Source organism: Thamnophis sirtalis, unplaced genomic scaffold (genome assembly GCF_051295495.1).
Source record: "Thamnophis sirtalis isolate CommonGarterSnake01/CBP01778 unplaced genomic scaffold, rThaSir2_p1.2 scaffold_13, whole genome shotgun sequence".
In the NCBI taxonomy this organism is placed as follows: domain Eukaryota; kingdom Metazoa; phylum Chordata; class Lepidosauria; order Squamata; family Natricidae; genus Thamnophis; species Thamnophis sirtalis.
In genome coordinates, this window is record NW_028261393.1 from 52,212,695 (window position 1) to 52,236,623 (window position 23,929).

Here is a 23,929-nt window from a genome sequence, read left to right on the forward strand (position 1 = left end):
AATTGTTCGAGCCTACTCTGTGGGTGTGGCCTCCTTTGTGGGAGTGGCTTGCCACCCATGTGACCGGATGGGAGTGGCTTGCCGCCCATGTGACCGGATATGAAGACGCCGACGACACTTGTCAGAACCACCTTAAATTACCTCACACACAGCACTGGCATGCATAAGAATAGGATGTAAACTTGTTTTTTAAAAGGCATCTTTGGTTTGCGTTAAAACAACTTCAACATACGCAATGTTCTGATTGCACCACAAACGCAGTAGTCATCCTTACCTTTCACAGAGGCACTGAGTTTATAAATATGAGCATGATAGTGTAGAATAATCATATCCAAGGACCAGTGGTGGGTTTCAAAAAAATTTGGAACCTCTTCTGTAGGTGTGGCCTGCTTTCCGGGTCCACTGGTGGAACCTCTTCTAACCAGTGTGGTAGATTTGACGAACCGGTTCTACCGAATAGGTGCGAACTGGTAGGAACCCACCTCTGGACTGAGCCCTTAGATTAGAAGATACATGCAGCAGTGGTGGGATTCAATTTTTTTTACTACTGGTTCTGAGGGCATGGCTTGGTCGGCATGGCAGGGGAAGGTTACTGCAAAATCCCCATTTCCTCCCAATCATCTGGGACCCGGGACGCAGAGAACAGATGGGGGCAGGCAGGGCCAGGCAGAGGTGGTATTTATCGTTTCTCCAAACTACTCAAAATTTCTGCTACTGGTTCTCCAGAACTGGTCAGAACCTGCTGAATCCCACCTCCGACATGCAGTATGGAAGGCTTAATTCACATCTAAGACAGAATAATAGAGTGGGAAGGGACTTTGGAGATCTTCTAGTCCAACCCCCTGCTTAGGGAGGAAACCCTATACCATTTCAGACAAACGGTTGTCTACTCTCTTCTTAAAAACTCCCAGTGTTGGAGAATTCACAACTTCTGGAGGCAAGTTGTCCCACTGATTCATTGTTTTAACTGTCAGGAAATTTCTCCTCAGTTCTAAGTTGCTTCTCTCCTTGATTAGTTTCCACCCATTGCTTCTACCCTCAAGATGCTTTGGAGAACAGCTTGACTCCCCCTTCTTTGTGGCAACCCCTGAGATATTGGAACACTGCTATCATGCCTCACCTAGTCCTTCTTTTCATTAAACTAGGCATCCCCAATTCCAGCAACCATTCTTCATATGTTTTAGCCTCCAGTCCCCTAATCATCGATTTTAAAATGAAAGACAGAATCAAGATACAGTTCCGTCTTGAAGTTGCAGAGTTGTGGAGTTCACCACACTCCAAGTTGAATATTTATTGTAGCATGATCAGGAACTTTCCCTGGAAATCATGCCTCGTGCAATGCATTTGCTTCGGCGCATTTTACAGTTTCCTGCTCTTGCTGCTTCCATGCCTGGAATAGTTTTGTCTATTTTCTATTGATAAGACTCAAAGTACTCATGGTAGCAACATTCATTGTCCTCAGCTACATGCACACAGTTTCCTTTCCCTCAAATAAAAAAGTACTTGGACTTTGGGGAGATCAGTTCCATGGGCCTCAAAGAAAAGAAAATGGAAAGAACAGCGGCCGTCTCTCTGTAATTTCCTGCGCGTTCTTGATATAATCTTTTTCCCGAATCATCTTCTCAGCATCTTTTCAAGTTCCATCTCTCTCTCACCCACAACCCAATTATTTCCCAACGCAGCAGCTTCTTGGGAGTTCTGTAAAGTGAAACAAGCTTCCTTAACAAAAAGCCTGTTCTTCTATTATTTATATCCCTGTCAAAGCCAAAGAAGAATCAGCCAAGATTTGAAGGTTCGCCTCTAACTCTAAGCTCGTAATAGAAGCCACAAAGGGCTACAGATAGCAAACAGAGCTACAGAGAACTTACGGCTGGCTTTCACAATGCTAACAAACCGATGAACGGCTGAGGAATATGAATCCTTCCAGCCCCCTTTGTTCAGCCAGAAGCCTTCTTGGATGTGAAGTGGAACATCTTCAAGAGAAACACCAAGGAAGTCCAGTTGCCTTTGGAAAAATATGATTGCCTTCGGAATCTAGATCACCGATCCTCAAAGTACGGCCCGCGGGCCGGATACGGCCCACCAATGCAAAGATCCGGCCCGCGGAATGGTGGGATTCAGCCCCGCCCCTCACCCTGCCTCTCACCATCGGCCTTATCTTCCAGCGAGCATCCACTCCAGCTGCACTCCCGGTTCGTTATTCCACCGGTTGAGCTGCACTTCTGATCATTGCCGCTGCCGAAGGTTGTTGGGGAGGACCAACTGACGGAGGGGTGATCTCGCCAGGGCAGTCACGTGATCCAGGGCCAGTGGGTGAGTAGGAAGAGGGGCTGCTGTTGCCCCTTGAAAGGCAGCTCTGCTGCCAGCTTAAAAACTGGTGCTTTAAAAGTTTTTTTAATGCTTTAAAAACACTTTAAAAACAGCCTTTCGGGATGTTTTTCACAGCCATATGATCCAGGCCGGTGGATGAGTAAGGGAGAGGCAATTACAGCAAGGACAAAGAAAAAATGTACTTCTAAATTGGCCATGCCCACCCAGTCATGTGACCACTTAGCCACACCCACCCAGTCAGTCTGCCCCCCCCCTCAACCATCTGAGGGATCGTTAATAGGGCCCCTGTTTAAAAAGTTTGAGGACCCCCTGACCTGGGTGATTGAGAATCTCCGTAGGTATACAGAAAGCGTGTTAAGAAAATCAATCAAGCACAAAGTGGCTTGTTGCGTGGTTTGTGAACCAAGTTTCGTAAGCTATCTGTCAGGCCTGCATTTATATTCCTTTTAGAATTTTGGCCTGCCATACTTTTTCTTATTTCATTATGCTGTTTCTTTAAGTGTAGTCGATGGGAGGGGGGAATAGAAGGAGTAGGATTTTGAAATGTATTGTTTTTCATTCTTTACTAGAAGCAAGGTCATCCTTTGTCTCTACACCAGTACACCTGACCGAAAGAAGCTGGGCATGGACGCCAGCATGGAAGAAGAAGATTGGACCATGTGATGGACTGTGGGTGTGGGGACAAGATCATGAACTTTTAACTGGGTGGGATTCTGATGTAACTTCCAGAGTTGGAATCCCACAGAACGATGGCAACATGCCTGTCTTATTAAATTGGAACTTTAAGCATAGTTTCACCTTCGACTCTGATTTAATTCTACATGGTATTTGGAACGCTGACACTATCATTTATCAAATAGGGATGAGTGACTTTCCTTGGTTCCAGGTGATGTTAGGCAGTCTGATCCTCAAAGGATTGGGTGATGGGGGGGGGGGAAAGGGCCCTCAAAAATCTTTCCAGAGTTCATCCAAGTCTCCTATAAGTTGACAAAAAACAGAGCTTTTGCGAGTTACATGAAGCCTCCTGAGATCTCAAATGAGGCCGTCATATTTTCATGAGGTTTTTGGTGAGAGAAGATAAGGCAAGATTTCGGCATGTGCGCACAAAAACTTTGCCAAATTTTAACCAGGTCTCTTGGAGAGTCCTGGAGATCTCCTGGAGGAATCGACTGGCATATACTACAGATTCCCCCATTCTATTCCTTTCTTAGAAAGGTAATTCTGATGAAGTATTTGAAAGGATTGGATAATTGTGACCTGATGAAGAACATCTCATTATGCATCCAAATATCTCGGGAGACATGCCTCCACATACATGATAATAAATTAAATTGTCCTCGTGCTGTGCAGCTCGAATAATCTGCTTGGCTTGTCAGGTAAATAGCCAATTATGGTTTGATTAGTTGCCCACGTCAGAAAGCTGCAAAATGCAGAAGAAGGATTGCAACTTGGGACCCATTGTACCAATCCAGAAGAGAAGAGTCGGGGCCTGAAAAAAAAATATTCTGATTTATTTGCAATTGCTGTGAGCTACTGATCTAATTATGCAAGATTCAGTAATTGTTCACCCAGCTGCTCTATTATAATTGCTTTTGCAATTAATCTTCCTTATTTTTTTGTAATTGCTTATACATTTTAATATCTGATTTAGGTAAGAATGATTACAAGAAAATGACTTGCCAAATGAATGGCAAAGATGAGGATTGGGAGGCTGGTTTGCATAGAAAAATTGCCTTTCCATATTTGCTTGGATTCTGTGTCTGCTTTTCAACTGAGAAAGATCTTATTTTTAATAGAGTGGGATGGATTTGCCCGCATACAGTGATGGGATTCAAAAAAAAATTACTACCGGTTCTGTGGGTGTGGCTTGGTGGGTGTGGCCAGGTGGGTGTGGCCTGGTGGGTGTGGCAGGGTAAGGATACTGTCTCCATTTCCTCCCAGCTGGGACTCGGGAGGCAGAGAATAGATGGGGCCAGTCAGAGGTGGTATTTACCGGTTCTCCAAACTACTCAAAATTTCCGCTACCTGTTCTCCAGAACTGGTCATAACCTGCTGAATCCCCACTCTGCCTGCAAAAGTTTGATTTCAGAATATAATCTTTCAACCATTTAGTTTCAAGCAAGCTGAAATGAACCATATGGGAGTGTAGAAATTTAGCAACATCCTTCTCCTAGAAGAATGAAATATTTTAGGAAATACTAAAAATATTATATTTCCCCTAAAAGAGAAATATAAATCTTAAGGGAGACAGAAGCTCAGAGCCACAGTCCCCTGCCCCCAAGCAGATACTAAGATGAAGTCAGCTATTAGAAATGCAGATTTGGTTATCCATGGAAAACAGGATATTTTGAAAGGCAGAATTAGGTAGAATTATAGAATCAGCCCTCACTCAAGATCCAAAGCAGGAAATCCATGAAAACGCAATAGGAATGGCCCAACACTCTTTCAGGACACAAGTCTTCTCATTACATCATCACAAAGATTCCAGGCTTCCACCAAATTTAACTCAGACAACCTACAAAGTTAGCTATAACCCCCTACAACAACCAATAGAATAAATGCTCTTGCCACAGGAACAGGAAACTCAAGTTCAAAGCCCAGAGAGGGTATAAATAACCCCCAATTTCCACTCTATGTGGTCAGCTACCCAGAATCACATGCGCTTGGTGGTTCTGCTTCACTAAAACATCCAAGTTGACAGATTTACTGTATTTTGTAGTAGAATCTGGAATTTCCTAGCATATTTAGTGCATATTCCCACTTGATCCCTTTGCCACAGACTTCTGGTTGCGATGCATGGAGAGCTTCTTGCATTCATCTACTTAGCATGTGCAGCTAAGGTTCTACTTAGCATGTGCAGCTAAGGTTCTAACATTTGTACGAATATCATCACTGTCATATCAAGAGCCTCAAAAAAAATTGTGGTGGGCATTGGTAATGGAGCACTAACCGGAGAAGATGCCGAGAACGTGTGCAGCATGATGCACACCTCCAAAGTGATGTGTCATTTTGCATGAGCTGTCAAAAAGGCCCGCCATAATTAGAAACAGTGGTTTCCGTAGAAACAGCCTCATTGGAGATAACTTGCTGTCCTGATAATACCTTTCAGGCTGTTCTTTTGATTATGCTGAAGACTGGATTTGCTGTCAAAAGATGACATTGTGGAAGTGAGAGAAAAGAGGGATGCCAAATGTAGCAGGGAATGGATAGAGAGAGAGAAAGAGGGAGGGAGGGAGAGAGAGATGTGTGTGTGTGTGAGAGAGAGATAGGGGCGGGAGGGAGAGATGAGAGAGACCCAACCTGACATAAAGTTAAGAACAAAATACTTCACTTGCAGTGGAAACCAAATCTTGGTTAGATGTACACATGAAGTTATGAGAATCACTCCCTACATGTTCAGCAACATCCAGTTTGTAACAAGGAGGGGATCTGTCCAAATCTTAAGATTGATTGATTAAGATTGATTGATTGATTGAGCCTTCATTGATTGATTGATTGATTGATTGAGACTTCAGATTAAGAACTGAACATGCTGCAGGAGCTAATCTAATAATGAGCTCAGAATAGAATCTCATCAATTCAGCTCCTGTTTATAAGTTGGGATCGATCCCAACCAAATCTTAAGATTGATTGATTGAGTCTTCATTGATTGCTTGATTGAGTCTTCATTGATTGCTTGATTGCTTGATTGAGTCTTCATTGCTTGATTGATTGCTTGATTGAGTCTTCATTGATTGATTGAGTCTTCATTGATTGATTGATTGATTGATTGAGTCTTCATTGATTGATTGATTGAGTCTTCATTGATTGATTGATTGATTGATTGAGTCTTCATTGATTGATTGATTGAGTCTTCAGATTAACAACTGAACATGCTGCAGGAGCTAATCTAATAATAAACTCAGAATAGAACCTCACCAATTCAGCTCCTGTTTATAAGTTGGGATCTGTCCCGGCCAAATCTTAAGATTGATTGATTGAGTCTTCATTGATTGATTGATTGAGTCTTCATTGATTGCTTGATTGCTTGATTGAGTCTTCATTGCTTGATTGATTGCTTGATTGAGTCTTCATTGATTGATTGAGTCTTCATTGATTGATTGATTGATTGATTGAGTCTTCATTGATTGATTGATTGAGTCTTCATTGATTGATTGATTGATTGATTGAGTCTTCATTGATTGATTGATTGAGTCTTCAGATTAACAACTGAACATGCTGCAGGAGCTAATCTAATAATAAACTCAGAATAGAACCTCACCAATTCAGCTCCTGTTTATAAGTTGGGATCTGTCCCGGCCAAATCTTAAGATTGATTGATTGAGTCTTCATTGATTGATTGATTGAGTCTTCATTGATTGCTTGATTGCTTGATTGAGTCTTCATTGCTTGATTGATTGCTTGATTGAGTCTTCATTGATTGATTGAGTCTTCATTGATTGATTGATTGATTGATTGAGTCTTCATTGATTGATTGATTGAGTCTTCATTGATTGATTGATTGATTGATTGAGTCTTCATTGATTGATTGATTGAGTCTTCAGATTAACAACTGAACATGCTGCAGGAGCTAATCTAATAATAAACTCAGAATAGAACCTCACCAATTCAGCTCCTGTTTATAAGTTGGGATCTGTCCCGGCCAAATCTTAAGATTGATTGATTGAGTCTTGATTGATTGATTGATTGACTGATTGATTGAGTTTTCGGATTAACAACTGAACATGCTGCAGAAGCTAATCTAATAATAAGCTCAGAGTAGAACCTCACCAATTCAGCTCCTGTTTATAAGTTGTTAAGTTTTAGTCCTACATCAGTTGCTGAGCAGAATTTGCCTAGGCTGCTCTGAAAACTTAACGCAACGGAATATCTCGCCATATGGAGGAGAAAAACATCTCAGAATAAACCCTTCCGCTCACTTGTGTATTTTAGCAATTTGTCATCTTGCTCTTCTGGTCCTGATTATAAAAGATGCTGACGGAAATTAATAGGCATTGGCAGCTTTGAATACTGGTGAACAGAAGGAGTGATGCCTAAATCTACACTGAAGTGTGATTTCATTTGGGATAAGAAAAACAGAAAAAGGCTGCAGGCTTGAGATGAGATGAAAAGACTAGACATTCTGTGCTGATCTGAAGGTTGATCTGATTTTGGTTAGGAAATATGAATGTGGATGCAATATTTGTTGCTAAAAATGTATAAATAAGTGAGACGTTGATGAATGTGGATGCAATATTTGTTGCTAAAAATGTATAAATAAGTGAGACGTTGATGTGTAAAAGGAATAAAAAGACGATCATCCTCCAGTACTAATTTTTATTGTTTCAATCTTCCATCTTATTGCATTATCAACACTTCCTTTCCTTTCCCTCCTCCCTTCCCTTCCTCCTTTCCCTTTTCTCCCTCCCTTTCTCTTCTAGGATCCTTCCTTCATTCCTTCATTCCTCCCTTCCCTTCCTCCTTTCCATTTTCTCCCTCCCTTTCTCTTCTAAGATCCTTCCTTCCTTCTCTCCCCTTCCTCCTTTCCCTTTTCTCTCTCCCTTTCTCTTCTACGATCCTTCCTTCCTTCATTCCTCCCTTCCCTTCCTCCTTTCCATTTTCTCCCTCCCTTTCTCTTCTAAGATCCTTCCTTCCTTCTCTCCCCTTCCTCCTTTCCCTTTTCTCCCTCCCTTTTTCTTCTAGGATCCTTCATTCATTCATTCATTCCTCCCTCCCTCCCTTCCCTTCCTCCTTTCCCTTTTCTCCCTTTCTCTTCTGGGATCCTTCCTCCTTTCTCTTCCCTTCCTCTCCCCAAATCTTGTAGAACCTTAACAATGGCTAGATTTCAGAAAGTCAGAACAAAAGAATAGTATATGTGAATCAAAGTATATTTTTTCCTTATTTTATACCACTTTTAATATTTATGCTATGATGATTATTTCATGAGTTTTATTGAAAGGTTGCTCAGCTGGACTCTTTGAGCCAGAGGATAGAAATGTTGTAAATAAATAACAACTTGTGTTCCAGCCACAATTATTTTAGCTCTTTTCTATTAAGTAAATTGCCAATAAACTCGCTAAGTTGGTTGGGTGACATTTCAGTTAGAAACTGGGATTCTGGTAAATAGAAATTTTTGTGTGTTCCTAAATGAGATAGCCTCAAACTCTTAGACAAGGCAATTCTTCAGTGAAGGAGAAAAATGAATGAAAGGTTGGGAAGACTAATGGAGAGAGGAAAAACCGAAAAAATAAATGTATATAGAATGTTTGAAGAACTATCCTGGAAGCCTCCTCTGACAAGGAAGAAGATAGTGAGACATTTAGCAAAGGAGACAGAGAAGGACCAGGTCTTTGAATCAGAAGAAGGGTAGAAGGAAACCATGGTGACACATTTAGCAGAGGAGACACAGAAGGATCAGGTCTTTGAATCAGAAGAAGGGAAGAAGGAAACTCTATTGTCTATTATCTATCTATCTATCTATCTATCTATCTATCTATCTATCTATCTATCATCTATCTATCTTTCCATCCATCCATCTATTGTCTATCATCTATCTATCTATCTATCTATCTATCTATCTATCCATCCATCCATCCATCCATCCATCCATCCATCCATCCATCCATCCATCTATCTATTGTCTATTATCTATCTATCTATCTATCTATCTATCTATCTATCTATCCATCCATCCATCCATCCATCCATCCATCCATCCATCCATCCATCCATCCATCCATCTATCTATCTATCTATCTATCTATCTATCTATCTATCTATCTATCATCTATCTACCTTTCTATCTTTTATGCCATCCATCTCCCCCACAATGTTACTCTGGGTGGCTAACAAGTTATAAGACAAGTTAAAAAAAAAATAGCTAAAATATCAAAACATTAAAAACTATGCAGAGTAGAATATTGTTAAAAACTGTCCAAAAAATACTGTTGTTAAAAAAAACCACAGCCCCATGGTCTTCCCTTTCCTTCCCGCACTAAGAATAATTTCAGAAAGAATTTAAACTGCATTTGGACTCTTTCAGGCGTTCTCTGTTCTTTCCTTTCCTAAATGCGGTCATTCGCCTCCTCCTAAAGCCAGAGACATACTCACTGACAATGTAATTTCTGATTTTCCATCATGTCTGATTTTTTGCATCTGTTTCTGTTTTTTTCCTGTTCACCCCATTTTAATAACTAGAATCTTTCTTGCCTAGAGATGCACTGTTTCCATGGCCCATCCATGCTGTTCATATTCTGTGAAGTTGGTTTCCTAGCCAACCTCATAACACGGTTTCTATTCAGAAAGTGGCAGGATCTGTCAGTGTCTTCCCTTGCAATTTTTCTTGCGGGAATCATAAATGCTTGTTCAAATAACAGAGACGGAAGATAACAGATAAAAGCCAATATATAGCAATAGCAACAACACTTAGACTTATATACCGCTTCACAGTGCTTTTACAGCCCTCTCTAAGCGGTTTACAGAGTCAACCTCTTGCCCCCAACAATCTGGCTCCTCATTTTACCCACCTTGGAAGGTTGAGTCAACCTGGGGCCTGAGGATATTCGAACTCTTGGCAATGGACAGAGTTAGTCTGCAATATTGCATTCTAGTCACTGGGAGGTAGGGAAGGAAGGAAGGAAGGAAGGAAGGAAGGAAGGAAGGAAGGAAGGAAGGAAGGAAGGAAGGAAGGAAGGAAGGAAGGAAGGGCAATAGCAGTTATATACCGCTTTACAATGCTTTACAGCCTTCTCTAAACGGTTTACAGAGTCAGCCTCTTGCCCCCAACAATGTGGGTCCTCATTTTATCCACCTCAGAAGGATGGAACGTTGAGTCAACCTTGAGCCTGGTGAGATTCGAACTGCCAAATTGCAAGCAGCCGGCAGCCAGCAGAAGTAGCCTGCAGTACTGCATTCTAACCACTGTGCCACCACAGCAGTTGATCTTCAATTTTCTGTAGGAATTATATTCTCTAAACAGAGCAGAACAGCTGCTAAGCAAAGTAACTTTTTAATGTTCGTTCTCAAATATTGGGACACTGCTCTCATGTCTACCCTAGTCCTTCTTCTCTCTAGAATAGACGTACCCAACTCCTGCAACCGTTCTTCATAAGTTTTAGCCTCCTTCGTCTTTGTTGCTCTGCCCCGCACTCTTTCCAGAGTCTCAGTATCTTTCTTTCTCATCTGCTTAGTCTGATGCATCTCCTTCTGTTTGTCTTAAACAAGGAAGGGCCAATGTGGAAACAATACGTGTTTATTTTAACCGTTTCCCTCTGTTTCGGATGGAAAAAGAAACGTAACAGAAGGGCCTCCCCCCCCCCCTTTTGCCATTTATAGTCAACAAACCCGTTCAACTTTGTGAATATTTGGTTAACGCTTGAGAAAACCAACGTTTTGGAAAGGTTTTGCAGACCACAAATGAAAAGGCAACCCAGTGCATGCAGGAAGAGTTAAGGGTATCAAAGTGATGATTGGAGCAGACTGGATTTCAATCAACAGGCAACCGTACACTCATTTTTAGAAAGACGTAAAACAGTTTGTAGAAATGCAGTCTAAAAGCACTTAAGCAGTAATGGACAATTAAAGGTTATTTCATGGTTGAACCAGGCATTTCTGAACTATTTATAGGTGACTGGAACAAGCTATTGGTAAACATGTCCTGAAGTTTAGAAGGTTGTCCTTACTTTGTGGTGTTAGCCGAGTAACAGAATAGGAGAGTTGGAAGGGACCCTGGAGGTCTTCTAGTCCAACCCCCTGCTCAAGCAGGAAACCCTAAACTATTCTGGACAAATGGTTGTCCAATCGCTTCTTGAAAACCTCCAGTGTTGGAGCACCTATAGCTTCTTGAGGAAACCTCTTCCACTGATCAATTGTTCTAAGCATCAGGAAAATTCTCCTTAGTTCTAGGCTGCTTCTCTCCTTGATTAGTTTCCATCCGTTGCTTCTTGTATTTTTTGAATTGAATTGAATTTTATTATTTGTATGCCGCCCTTCTCCGGGAGGGACTCAGGGCGGCGAACAACTCAAAAGGGCTTTATGAAGTTATGACTAGCACTTTGAAGCGTATCCGGAGACCGATCGGTAGCCAGTGCAGCTCGCGGAGGATAGGTGTAACATGGGTGTACCGAGGTGCACCCACAATCGCTCGCGCGGCTGCATTCTGGACGAGTTGAAGTCTCCAAATACTCTTCAAGGGCTGCCCCATGTAGAGCGCCCACATCTGCTTTGGAGGATAGCTTGACTCCCTCTTCTTTGTGGCAGCCCCTCAAATATTGGAACACTGCTATTGTATCACCTCTAGTCCTTCTATTCATTAAACCAGACATACCCATTTTCTGCAACTGTTCTTCGTATGTTTTGTCCCCCAGTCCCCTAACCATCTTTGCTACTCTTCTCTGCATTCTCTGCAGAGTCTCAACGTATCTCCATGTTTATACTCCAATATTAATCCCTGGTTCTGAGCAATATTGAATTTTAGAAATGCAATGCTCCTATTTTAAAATGCAGAATCTATCATTTATTTATTTTTCCCTATAGGCTCTGTCACCTTTCCAATCAATTCTGGTGCAAATAAGAATAAATTAACTGTTTAAACAGCCTTGAATTTCAACAAGAAGGGGGGGTGGGAAACCCAGGCTTTGTGTGAACTACCCTGAAGTTTCATAGGAAATTGAGCTGTCACTTGGCTTAATAAATGCTAAACTGTTATCTTTCTTGGCACCTTAAAGTAAACTCAGAATGTCAAGCAGTTCAAGGTTATAAATCTGTAGCAGTTGTAAATTTGTCAAAGAAGTTTCATTTTCAATTCCGTTTTTCCAAGCTTGATTCAAATAATGTCAAGTTTGATGGAATTGCAGCCACGACTGAAGGAAAAAAGATCTTGCAATACAGTCCAAACAAGATATCCAGGTTTCCAAATGGAATATTGTGGTTTAAAGCAAGATCGAAACTTGGACTATGAGAATGTTATTCCATGGTGATACAGAGAATTAGACTCTGCTTGAGTATAATTAAAACTGATCAACTCTACTGAATTTCAGAGCCAGACTACTTAAGGCATTACCGTAATCAACCTATGGCAGGCATTTTTCCATGTCAACATAGGATCCATAAATGTGTCTGTGGATAGGGTGATGGAACACACTTAGATTCAGAGCTGAATTCTTCAGGGACAGACTCAAAAACAGGAAGACATCATTCTGCCTTCCTACTAGTTCAAAGAGCTAATCCTTCTGTGTCTCCTCTGCTAAATGTCTCACCATGGTTTCCTTTTACCCTTCTTCTGATTCAAAGATCTGGTCCTTCTGTGTCTCCTCTGCTAAATGTCTCACCATGATCTCCTTCTGCCTTCTTCTGATTCAAAGACCTGATCCTTCTAAATCTCTTCTGCTAAATGTCTCACCAGAGTCTCCTTCTTCCCTTCTTCTGATTCAAAAACTTGGTCCTTCTGGGTCTCCTCTGCTAAATGTCCCACCATGGTTTCCTTCTAACCTTTTTCTGATTCAAAGACCTGGTCCTTCTGTGTCTCCTCTGCTAAATGTCTCACCATCTTCTTCCTTGTCAGAGGAGGCTTCAAGGATAGTTCTTCAAACATTCTTCTGTGTCTCCTCTGCTAAATGTCTCACCATGATCTCCTTCTGCCTTCTTCTGATTCAAAGACCTGATCCTTCTAAATCTCTCCTGCTAAATGTCTCACCATGGTCTCCTTCTGCCTTCTTCTGATTCAAAGACCTGATCCTTCTGTGTCTCCTCTGCTAAATGTGTCACCATGGTTTCCTTTTACCCTTCTTCTGGTTCAAAAACTTGGTCCTTCTCTGTCTCCCCTGCTAAATGTCTCACCAGAGTTTCCTTCTTCCCTTCTTCTGATTCAAAGACCTGATCCTTCTGTGTCTCCTCTGCTAAATGTGTCACCATGGTTTCCTTCTACCCTTCTTCTGATTCAAAGACCTGGTCCTTCTGTGTCTCCTTTGCTAAATGTCTCACTATCTTCTTCCTTGTCAGAGGAGGCTTCCAGGATAGTTCTTCAAACATTCTATATACATTTATGTCTATAAGCAGTATATATATATTTGGGCATACCAGGGGTTGTGACACAATACATACCTATTTCCCTGGCCCAGCTGATAAAGGAAGAGAGCCTGTGGCTTAGTGGCTAATATAACTGCCTGATATGTAATACAGCCCAGGTTCGATTCCCAGTAAGGGTGTGGCTAGCTGATGAGAGCTAAATACCTTGAAATAGATCTATACTAGTCTCCCTTTATTTATTTATCAGGACAAATGCAACACACACACACACACACACACACACACACACACACACACACACATGTTTTCTGAGGTTTTCGCGGGTGTTAGTATGTAGGTCTCCCATATGCCGTTAAAATAATTCATATATATATATATATTGTGTGTGTGTGTGTGTGTGTGTGTGTGTGTGTGTGTGTAGGTCTTTAGTTATTCGGGTTTTCTCCCACATAAAATTGGAGGTGTCTTGGCGACGTTTCGACGAAGTCTCATTCGTTATCTTCAGGCTTTGTGCTTCCAGAAGCAATGCTTCGTCGAAACGTCGCCAAGATACCTCCAATTTTACGCGGGAGAAAACCCGAATAACTAAAGACCTACACACACACACACACACACACACACACACACACACACACACGAATTATTTTAACGGCATATGGGATATCTTTCTGAATGGCAAGATATTATTGTTTCCAGACAGCAATGGATATTTCATGGTTCTCATTCTGATAAACTTAGCTGACACCCCTCCCCCCCCCCAAAAACCCAATCCAGGGGTGAAATCCAGTAGTTGCTGACAGGTTCTGGAGAACTGGTAGCAGAAATTTTGAGTACGCAGAACTACTTCGCATTTCTGACTGGCTCCAGAATTGGGTGGGAATGAAGATTTTGCAATATCCTTCCCCCAGGAGTATAGCAATAGCAATAGCAGTAGACTTATATACCGCTTCATAGGCCTTTCAGGCCTCTCTAAGCGGTTTACAGAGAGTCAGCATATTGCCCCCAACAATCTGGGTCCTCATTTTACCCACCTCGGAAGGATGGAAGGCTGAGTCAACCCTGAGCCGGTGAGATTTGAACCGCTGACCTGCTGATCTAGCAGTAGCCTGCAGTGCTGTATTTAACCACTGCGCCACCTTGGCTCTTAGTAGGGATGGAATGGGGATTTTGCAGTATCCTTTCCCTTCCATGCCCACACAACCGGCGGTAAAAAAAAAATGTTGAATTTCACCACTGTCACAACCCAATTATCTCTTCCTTTCTACCTCATTTCCCAGATTTTTTTCCCCTTTAACTCTGATGAAAAATAAAGATCCGATTGTATTTTTTGACAATAAGCCAAAAGGGTTTTCCTGGTAAATTGCTATTCCAAACGGAGAAGAAAAAAATAGATCTTTTTTTTTTAATTTAAAAAGAATATCAGTGTTCTAACTTCAATAAACATTCTCCAGGCATCTCTCTTTCATGATAGAGAAAAGCACAATAAACTATTGATTTAATCATCCCGGGAGGAGAAAACAGAAGCTAAAACTGTCACGGGTCTTTGGACATCATTTTCTGAAAGTAAGGTATGTGTGCATATAACCTTCTTGGTCTTGTACCGCCAGTCTGCAGACTCAGGATTTTAACGATTTTCTGCACAGTCAACCTTAACCTTATTTGGATGCTGATTAGAACTCATTACGGGAGCCTGAAATAAGCTTACGCTTCTATTAGTTTGGGAGCCTGATTCAATGTCACCTGTATAAAAAGACCAGGTGTGACCTGAAATTGAAATTGGGCTCCTCTACAGGAAGCAACCATCCACCCATCTGATCAGATCCTGAACCATCTCTGGTCATGGACATCTTTGGCTCTGTTTGACGTTAGAACTTCTCAAGTTCGTTCACGTCATTATCAGCACAACTTGACGCTTCTAGCCTTCTGAAGGATGAGGTGGATGAGGAGGAAATCCTACTTCCTTGGTAGATGAATTGATTTGTGGAGTTCATATGTTGAGACTCTAGAAAGAGTGCAGAGAAGAGCAACCAAGAGGATTAGGGGACTGGAGGCTAAAACATATGAAGAACGGTTGCAGGAACTGGGTATGTCTAGTTTAATGAAAAGAAGGACCAAGGGTGATTTGATAGCAGTCTTCCAATATCTCAGGGACTGCCACAAAGAAGAGGGAGTCAAACTATTCTCCAAGGCACCTGAGGGTAGGACAAGGAGCAATGGGTGGAAACTAATCAAGGAGAGAAGCAACTTAGAACTAAGGAGAAATTTCCTGAGAGTTAGAACAATGAATCGGTGGAACAACTTGCCTCCAGAAGTTATGAATGCTCCAACACTGGAAATTTTTAAGAACATGTTGGATAGCCATTTGTCTGAAACGGTATAGGGTTTCCTGCCTAGGCAGGGGATTGAACTAGAAGACCTCCAAGGTCCCTTCCAACTCTATTATTCTATTCTATTCTAGTCTAGTCTAGTCTAGTCTAGTCTAATCTAGTCTATTTTCTAATTATCCCTTCTGAACTGAGAAGAAATTGCTGAAGAAATAGTGGCAAGTTAACCTCGGAGACAACTCTCACCTCAATGGTCAACAACCCCCAAGTTTCTGATGGGTCATTGTGGGAAGATAACATTGAATTAGATGCCCCTTAAGATCTCATCGAACAAGTTCTTCTTCAAAAGTCAGACCAGGGCCCAGATTCCTCCATGTCTCCTGGAAACGCTCCAGTTTTTCAGCAAAGCCAATAGTGAAAGGGAATTTCTGAAAAGGGACTCAGACCAAAAGAAAACTTTTAAGGGATGTTCTGGATAAATGGATGACATCGTGCTCAGCTGATCTTTTAAAACCAGCAGAACATCGAAGAGCCGAGGTGGCGCAGTGGTTAGGGTGCAGTACTGCAGGCCACTTCAGCTGACTGTTATCTGCAGTTCAGCGGTTCTAATCTCACCAGCTCAAGGTTGACTCAGCCTTCCATCCTTCCGAGGTGGGTGAAATGAGGACCCAGATTTTTGGGGACAATATGCTGACTCTGTAAACCGCTTGGAGAGGGCTGAAAGCCCTATGAAGCGGTATATAAGTCTAACTGCTATAACTGCTATGTGGTGCGCATGAAGCTTCCCGAAGGCTTCCTACCAAAGCTTATTACACTCTTCTTCAGCAAACTGATGGAATTCCTTGCCACAAGCTGTCCAGAATGGCATGAAAAGTAGCATCTAGAATGAACAGTTATGCGCAGCACTTCTTCTTCAGACCCAGCTTCCAAAACCCTCTGAAGTTAACCCAAAGATTCCTTTATTAGTAGCACCAGCAGCCCCAATTTCTCTCACACTGCAGGCTAACAAGTCTATCTGGCAGGAAAGATGAATAGTTGTCTGGCACATCTGTTCAGCTCCTCCCCCTGCCTTTGATCCCCAGAGCTAGGGTGGGGCTTCGCTAGCAGCAGTGGCTCTTCTGTCCCAAGGACCGGCCCATAGATTTCCACTGCTCTCCTCTCCTCTGCCTTCTGCGCATCCGTGTATAAGGCACTGGACCCACATGTTCCTCCTCTTCCTCATAAGCCACCTCCAGGCCTGGGGGCTGTTGACTCTCCATCTGAGGGCTGATGGACAGCCTGGGCTCTGCCTCTGTCTCTCTCTCTCTGACAGCTCGATTCCCTCTTCCCCCTCAGAGTTCTCAGGTTGCCTTGATGCTGATCCTGACTCCCACACCTCTTCCTCCTCCTCTGATTCGGCTTCTGGAGGGACCGACAACCGACAACTGCCACAACAACTACACGATAAGGTGGCACATCTATAGAGGCCAGCATCCTGCAGGCACAGCAACCAGTTATGTACTCCAAACTTTAGCCCCATTTTGCGTGATCATTCAAAGCAAAATGGTGCCCACAGAGAGTATCAAAACCTGCAGGAGGGTAGGAACAATATCACGGATCAATCATTGGCTTTTTTGGTACATGCGCATATAAAAGAGTTTTGGTTTGGATCATGCACCACCAATCCTGCCTTCTTGCAGATTTCGACACACAGATATACCGTGGAATTCCCTGTTTAAGAGTTCCCCAACTTTGCCTTTAAATGAAAGATTTTGCAGGCAATCGTGTTACCGAACTAACTCATTTTTCTGGATTTAGACAACGCATCAAACTCTCAACCAGCCAGCTGGTCCTTAATGTGTCTGTTTTTAAAGCCATCTCAGTGAGTGGCCACCTTATTGGCTTGTGGCAGGGAGTGCCATCAGCTCACCCAAAGAACTGGAAGAAGTACTTTCTTTTGTCTCTCCAGGCTCGCGACGAACTGCAGGGTTTGGTTTTGCCCTAAGCCATCCATCTTTGATTTCAAGTTTTAATCCCTTCCGAAAGGGATAAAAACTAGGGTGGCTCAGTGGATAAGATGCTGAGCTTGTCGATCAGAAAGGTCGGCAGTTCAGCGGTTCGAATCCTTAGTGCCACGTAACAGAGTGAGCTCCCACTACTTGTCCCAGCTTCTGCCAACCTAGCAGTTCGAAAGCATGCAAAAAATGCAAGTGGAAAAATAGGAACCACCTTTGGTGGGAAGGGAACAGCATTCCGTGTGCCTTTGCCATGTAGTCATGCCAGCCACATGACCATGGAGACATCTTCGGATAGTGCTGGCTCTTCGGCTTTGAAACGGAGATGAGCACCGCCCCTAGAGTCAGGAATGACTAGCACATATGTGCAAGGGGAACTTTTACCTTTAACCACTGTTTCACCAGCCAAATATCAAAAAATGGGCAGAAATAATGTCCTTGATTTGCTAATAGTTTAGAAAGATGCTGTAAAAACACAGTCCATTTTTTTTTAAAAAGTGCACATTTATCATACCCTTAAAGACAGATTTTTCATCCCTCAAATTCAGTATAGGACTTGGTAGGTAGATAAGAAAGAAGCACAAATATAACTGCGTGCAAACAAGAATCCCGAATGGGGTTAATTATTGTTCATTAACAGCAAAGTCGTTGTCCCACTAAGTTTGTCCTACTGAATCCTTGAGACATTTAACGTCATTTCAAGAAGCTGGGTTCACATTTAAGTGTGCGACTTCAGCTTCATCTCCCAACAAGCTGCCCTGGGGAACGAACACAGTTTGAACGTAAATCTTGGTCAAGCTGTAATCCCAGCCCAGTTCAAGGTTAATTATATTTTATGAATGAGGCAATGGACAGCTGCAGCAAGATTAAAAGCAGGAAGTGTACAAGCATCTGTACAAATAGAGTGCGTGTGTGTGTGTGCGTGGGGGTGTAAATATGTTGTCGGTAGAGCCGAGTATCCCAATGTATTCCATTCATTCCAAGCGCTACAAAGAATAATTTGCAACCAGTTCATTTACCAAGGATCAAATGCTTTGCAGAGTTATTGAAAAGGTTAAGAGAAGAAGTGAGGGATTAAAAACAGATGAAGCAGGAATATATGTGTGTGTGTGTGTGTGTGTGTGTGTGTGTGTGTGTGTGTTATATTTGTGCTGATAAATAAATAAAGGGAGACTAGTATAGATCTATTTCAAGCTATTTAGCTCTCATCAGCTAGCCATACCCTTACTGGCTAGCTGATGAGAGCTAAATAGCTTGAAATAGATCTATACTAGTCTCCCTTTATTTATTTATCAGCACAAATAAAAAAACACAAATATAACAAAGGCAACAGTAAAAATATTGGGTTTCTGTCGTGATGGACTCTTGTGACGAGCCGATAGACAGATGATGGAAGCAGTTAGCTTCCTCCCATAATTGGGGCTTACCAGGGGTTGTAAAAAATCTAATAGATACCTTTCACCCTGGCTTCGCTGATAACGGATAAGAGCCTGTGGCCTAATGGCTAAGAAGTTTGCCTAGGATGTAATATAGCCCAGGTTCAAATCCCAGTAAGGGTATGGCTAGCTGATGAGAGCTAAATAGCTTGAAATAGATCTATACTAGTCTCCCTTTATTTATTTATCAGCACAAATAAAAACAACAACATATATATATATATATATATATATATATATATATATATATATATATATATATATATATATATATATATATATATATATATATATATATATATATATATATATATATATATATATATATATATATATATATATTCTCCTTGGGGGGGGGTCATCTCTCTAAGGCACAAAACACAACCTAATTTTGCACAGCACAAAGAAACTTTTTTTTAAGTGCCTTGTTTACGTTGCTACAGAGGAAGTGAGCCTTTCAACTCGGTTTAGTTTTATTTAAAGAGCAAGGCACTGGGTCGAAAAGTCCATCTTTTCTACAGAAATACTTTGGATTGAATTCTACCCCTTCCTTCCAGGTTGGGTATGTGACCCAGCCATGAATTCATCCTCTTTCCCCATCACTGCCTATAAACCCTCCCTTCGTTGTTGGTTATGGAGTCCAATTGTAGAGTAATAATCTAACCTTGACAACTTTAAGACTTGTGGACTTCCACTCCCAGAATTCCCCAGCCAGCAAAAGTGGCCAAGGATGGACACCCCTGGTGTAGACTTTGGGAGGTGGTGGGCGCCGAGATCTTCCCACTTGTACTTTGCCCTGGGTCATCAAATTGCTGTTAATTTGAGGTACATGGCTTACCCCAAAACGTTGGGATGGAAAGCCGTGGTGGTGCAGTGATTAGAGTACAGTACTGCAGGCTACTTCTGCTGACTGCCGGCTGCCCGCAATTTGGCAGCTCAAATCTCACCAGGCTCAAGGTTGGCTCAGCCTTCCATCTTTCCAAGGTGGGTGAGGACCAGAATTGTTGGGGGGGGCAAGAGGATGACTCTGTAAACATGTAAGCCGCTTAGAAAGGGCTGTAAAACACTGTAAAGCAGTATATATGTCTAAGTGTTATTCCCACCAAACTGGTTATTTTTAGATGCACGAGATGGAACCGCAGGCGTTTCGATTGTGCAATCAAAAAATTGCCTACCTTTTGGCCGAGTCCTTGGTGTCCTCTTCTGTAATCATCTGCAACTCCTGGCTGCTTTTGTGGCCCTCTCCTTTCTCGCCCAGATCTGGGCTGTCCGTTGTTTTTGGTGTCTCCTCGGATAGCTGCAGAGGCGCGGGAAGGTTCTCCTGGGGGCCGGTAGAAGCCGGCTGGTGGGGTAGAGGGGTCAGGCTGGGTCCTGGCACCACGAGGTTGGGATGAAGAGGGCTGCTGTTCTTTTTCAGCCGGCTCCTGTCCCAGGAGTGATTCTTCAGCCTGTTTTGAACTGAGGTCCCTCGGTGCTCATATCCTTCCTGTTGCAACCAGACTCCGGGGCTGGTGGCATTCTGAGACGGATGGCTAAACCATCTCCAGCGAAGTCTCAAGATCTGTTTCACATCAAATTCCTTCTTTCCGGAGACTGACATCTTGGCAAAGCTGAAGGTTAAAGGGTGGGGGGGGGGGAGAGGAAAGGAAAGAAGATAAGGGGAAAGGAAAGGAAATAAGGGAAAGGAAAGGAAAGAAGTTAAGGGAAGGGAAAGGAAAGGAAAGGAAAGGAAAGAGAAGGGAAGGGAAGAGAAGGGAAAGGAAAGGAAAGAAGATAAGGGAAGGGAAAGGAGAGGAAAGGAAAGGAAAGAAAATAAGGGAAGGGAAGAGAAAGGAAAGGAAGGGAAAGAAGATAAGAGAAAGGAAAGGAAAGGAAATAAGGGAAAGGAAAGGAAAGAAGATAAGAGAAAGGAAAGGAAAGGAAATAAGGGAAAGGAAAGGAAAGAAGATAAGGGAAGAGAAAGGAAAGGAAAGAAGATAAGGGAAAGGGAAGGAAAGGAAAGGAAAGAAGATAAGTGAAGGGAAGAGAAAGGAAAGGAAGGGAAAGAAGATAAGGGAAGAAAAAGAAAGGAAGGGAAAGAAGATAAGAGAAAGGAAAAGAAAGGAAATAAGGGAAAGGAAAGGAAAGAAGATAAGGGAAGAGAAAGGAAAGGAAGGGAAGGGAAAGAAGATAAGGGAAGAGAAAGGAAAGGAAAGGAAAGAAGATAAGGGAAGGGAAGAGAAAGGAAAGACAGTCCAGAAATCAAGCAAAAAAAAAAGTGTGTTACTTTAAAAAGGAAATAGGATCTTGTTTATCTCCCGAGTTCCTCAACCGCTGGTCTCCATCCCCTCAGAGCTGAGATTTTGACTTTGCTTCTTTCCTTTTCGTCCTTTCTTTGCAGGTTTCCCACAGTTCTGCCCCCCTCTGAAGACTCTCACTCGCTGTAGAGGTGGTGGTGGTGGTGGTGGGATGAATCCATTCTGAGGGGGGGAAAAAAGATGAGGTCAGATCTTAAAACAAGTCGTTCAGCTCAGCTTCCCAAGCCAGCATCTGCCGCTAGATTCTCTCCCTTGTCTCTCGGGCTCTCGCGCACAGTGGCACGCAGCCTTGTCACACGGTGCTCTCAAATATATAACCTCCCCTGCTATCATCCTAAGGGATCGTTTTCTGCAACTTCAGTGGCTTGTTTTTAAAAAAACAACAACACCAAACAGAAAAGCAAAGCAATTTGTATTTATACCACCTGGAAATCCAGCTACACACACACACACACACACACACACACACACACACACACACACACACACACACACACACACTTCTCCCTCAACAAAAATTTGAAATTAGAAAGCAGCCTCTTTTTTCTTTTTTTATTCTCTTTCTTTCTTTCCTTCCTTCCTTCATTCCTTCCTTCCTGTTTCTTTCTTTCTTTTCTTTCTTTTCTTTCTTTCTTTCTTTCTTTCTTTCTTTCTTTCTTTCTTTCTTTCTTTCTTTCTTTCTTTCTTTCTTTCTTTCTTTCTTTCTTTCTTTCTCTCTCTCTCTGAGTTCAAACCTTGGTTAAGCTTTACCTGCTGCTAAACTCCATCTATTTATCCAGCTCTCTGCAGCATCTCCCCCTCGCCCCGATTCTAATTTTGGCTTGCTAGCAAAAAAAAGAAAGAAAGAAAGAAAAAGGCCCCTTGAAATGGATGAGGTTTATTTTTCCAGTCAAGACGGGTTTTAATAGGAGAATGGTTTTATGGAGCTTAAATAAAAATAAAAAATTAGATTTACTAACAACGGGCTCTCTAGAGTTCAACTTCCCTTTAAGCCTACTCTGCAGTCCAGAAACCTCTCGGTAAATTCTAAAATAAGTGGGGAATACATCATATAATGTTACCTTAAATGAAAGAGACAGCATCTAAAATCCATGCCATGTTTTTGCATAAAATCAATTCTCTCTCTCTCTCTCTCTCTCTCTCTCTCTCTCTCTCTCTCTCTCCCTCTCCCTCTCCTCTCCCTCTCCCTCTCCCTCTCCCTCTCCCTCTCCCTCTCCCTCTCCCCTCTCCCCCACTCTCTCACTCCTTCTCCCTCTCTGCCTCCTTCTCTCTCTCTCTCTCCTCTCTCTCTCTCTCTCTCTCCTTTTCTCTCTCTCCTCTCCTTCTCTCTCTCTCTCTCTTTTCCTCTCTCTTCTCTCTCTCTCTCTCCTTTCTCTCTCTCTCTCTCTCCCTCTCTCTCTCCTTCTCTCTCTCTCCCTCTCTCCACAACCCAACCACCATTGAGTTTCTAGGGATAGATTTTTACATTTATTACACAAAGTGAAAACCTTGAAGACCCCTTCCTCTCCACCCCATCCGAAGGACCATATCACTTGAAAGCACAACACACTTTCCTGGCTCAGTGCCTAAGTAAACATCCTTCTCATCCCTTCCCTTAAATAAACACACGTCCTTCTCATCTATGGCAGGAATAAAACCATGTGGCCCTCCAGATGTTAATAAACTACAACTCCCAGCCTTCCTCACTTAGGGCCATGCAGGGCCATGTAATTCATCTTGGCCATCGTGCTTTTCCCAAAGGCAACTGGACTTCCTTGGTGGTTTCAAAGAAAACACCAAGGAAGTCCAGTTGATTTTTGGGGGGAGGGAAAAACACCTTTGGGGCAACCATCACCTGGATGATCGAGAATTCCCATACACATTCCACATCCTTGAGGTTTTCAGGGTGAGAAATTTTATTGGCAGTTAGAACAATCAACCCATGGAACAGAAGTTGCCTTCAGAGGTTGTGGAAGCTTCATCCTGGAAGCTTGCAAGAAGAGACTGGACTGTCGTTGGTGAGAACTGGTGTAGAGGCACTTGTTTGGGTGGTGATGGGGGCGGTTGAAACTAGAAGACCTCCAAGGTTCCTTCCAACTCTGTTAATCTAATCTAAATCTAATCCTCAGGACACTAGGTGATGTTACTGGCAAATCTCTGCGATTGAATAAGGTGGCATACCTTATGTGTAATAAATACTCTTTATATCACTTATGAGTAAAGTCCTCTTCGTGAGTAGGTCACCCATTAAGGTCATCATTGATGATCTATATCAGGGGTCGGCAACCTTAAACACTCAAAGAGCCACAAAGGTCCTAAACCGGAAGCCCCCCATTCAATTCTGAGCCGACCGGAAGTCCAGTTCCCCTACCATAGAATCTCCTCATAGAGTAGCGTCCTTTTTCCTCTGCTGACTGGAAGTCCAATTTCCCCACTATAGAGTCTCCTCATAGAGCAGCGTCCTTTTTCCTCTGCTGACTGGAAGTCCAATTTCCCTACCATAGAGTCTCCTCCTAGAAAGGTGTCCCGTTTTCCTCTACCTGTCCTAACTGAAAGCCCTATCA

The 23,929-nt window shown here is 42.5% G+C and overlaps 1 protein-coding gene across 1 annotated transcript in view; it reads right to left on the minus strand.

Moving 5' to 3' along the window:
- KLHL4 (kelch like family member 4) overlaps nt 1–20,791 on the minus strand; it is a 44,069-nt gene extending 23,278 nt beyond the window's left edge. Inside the window, exon 1 of the mRNA XM_087727300.1 lies at nt 20,265–20,791. Within this exon, the coding sequence (XP_087583426.1) occupies nt 20,265–20,689 (425 nt within the window). The 5' untranslated portion in view covers nt 20,690–20,791. The remainder of the gene's footprint in view (nt 1–20,264) is intronic.
- Nucleotides 20,792–23,929: the final 3,138 nt, after the last annotated feature.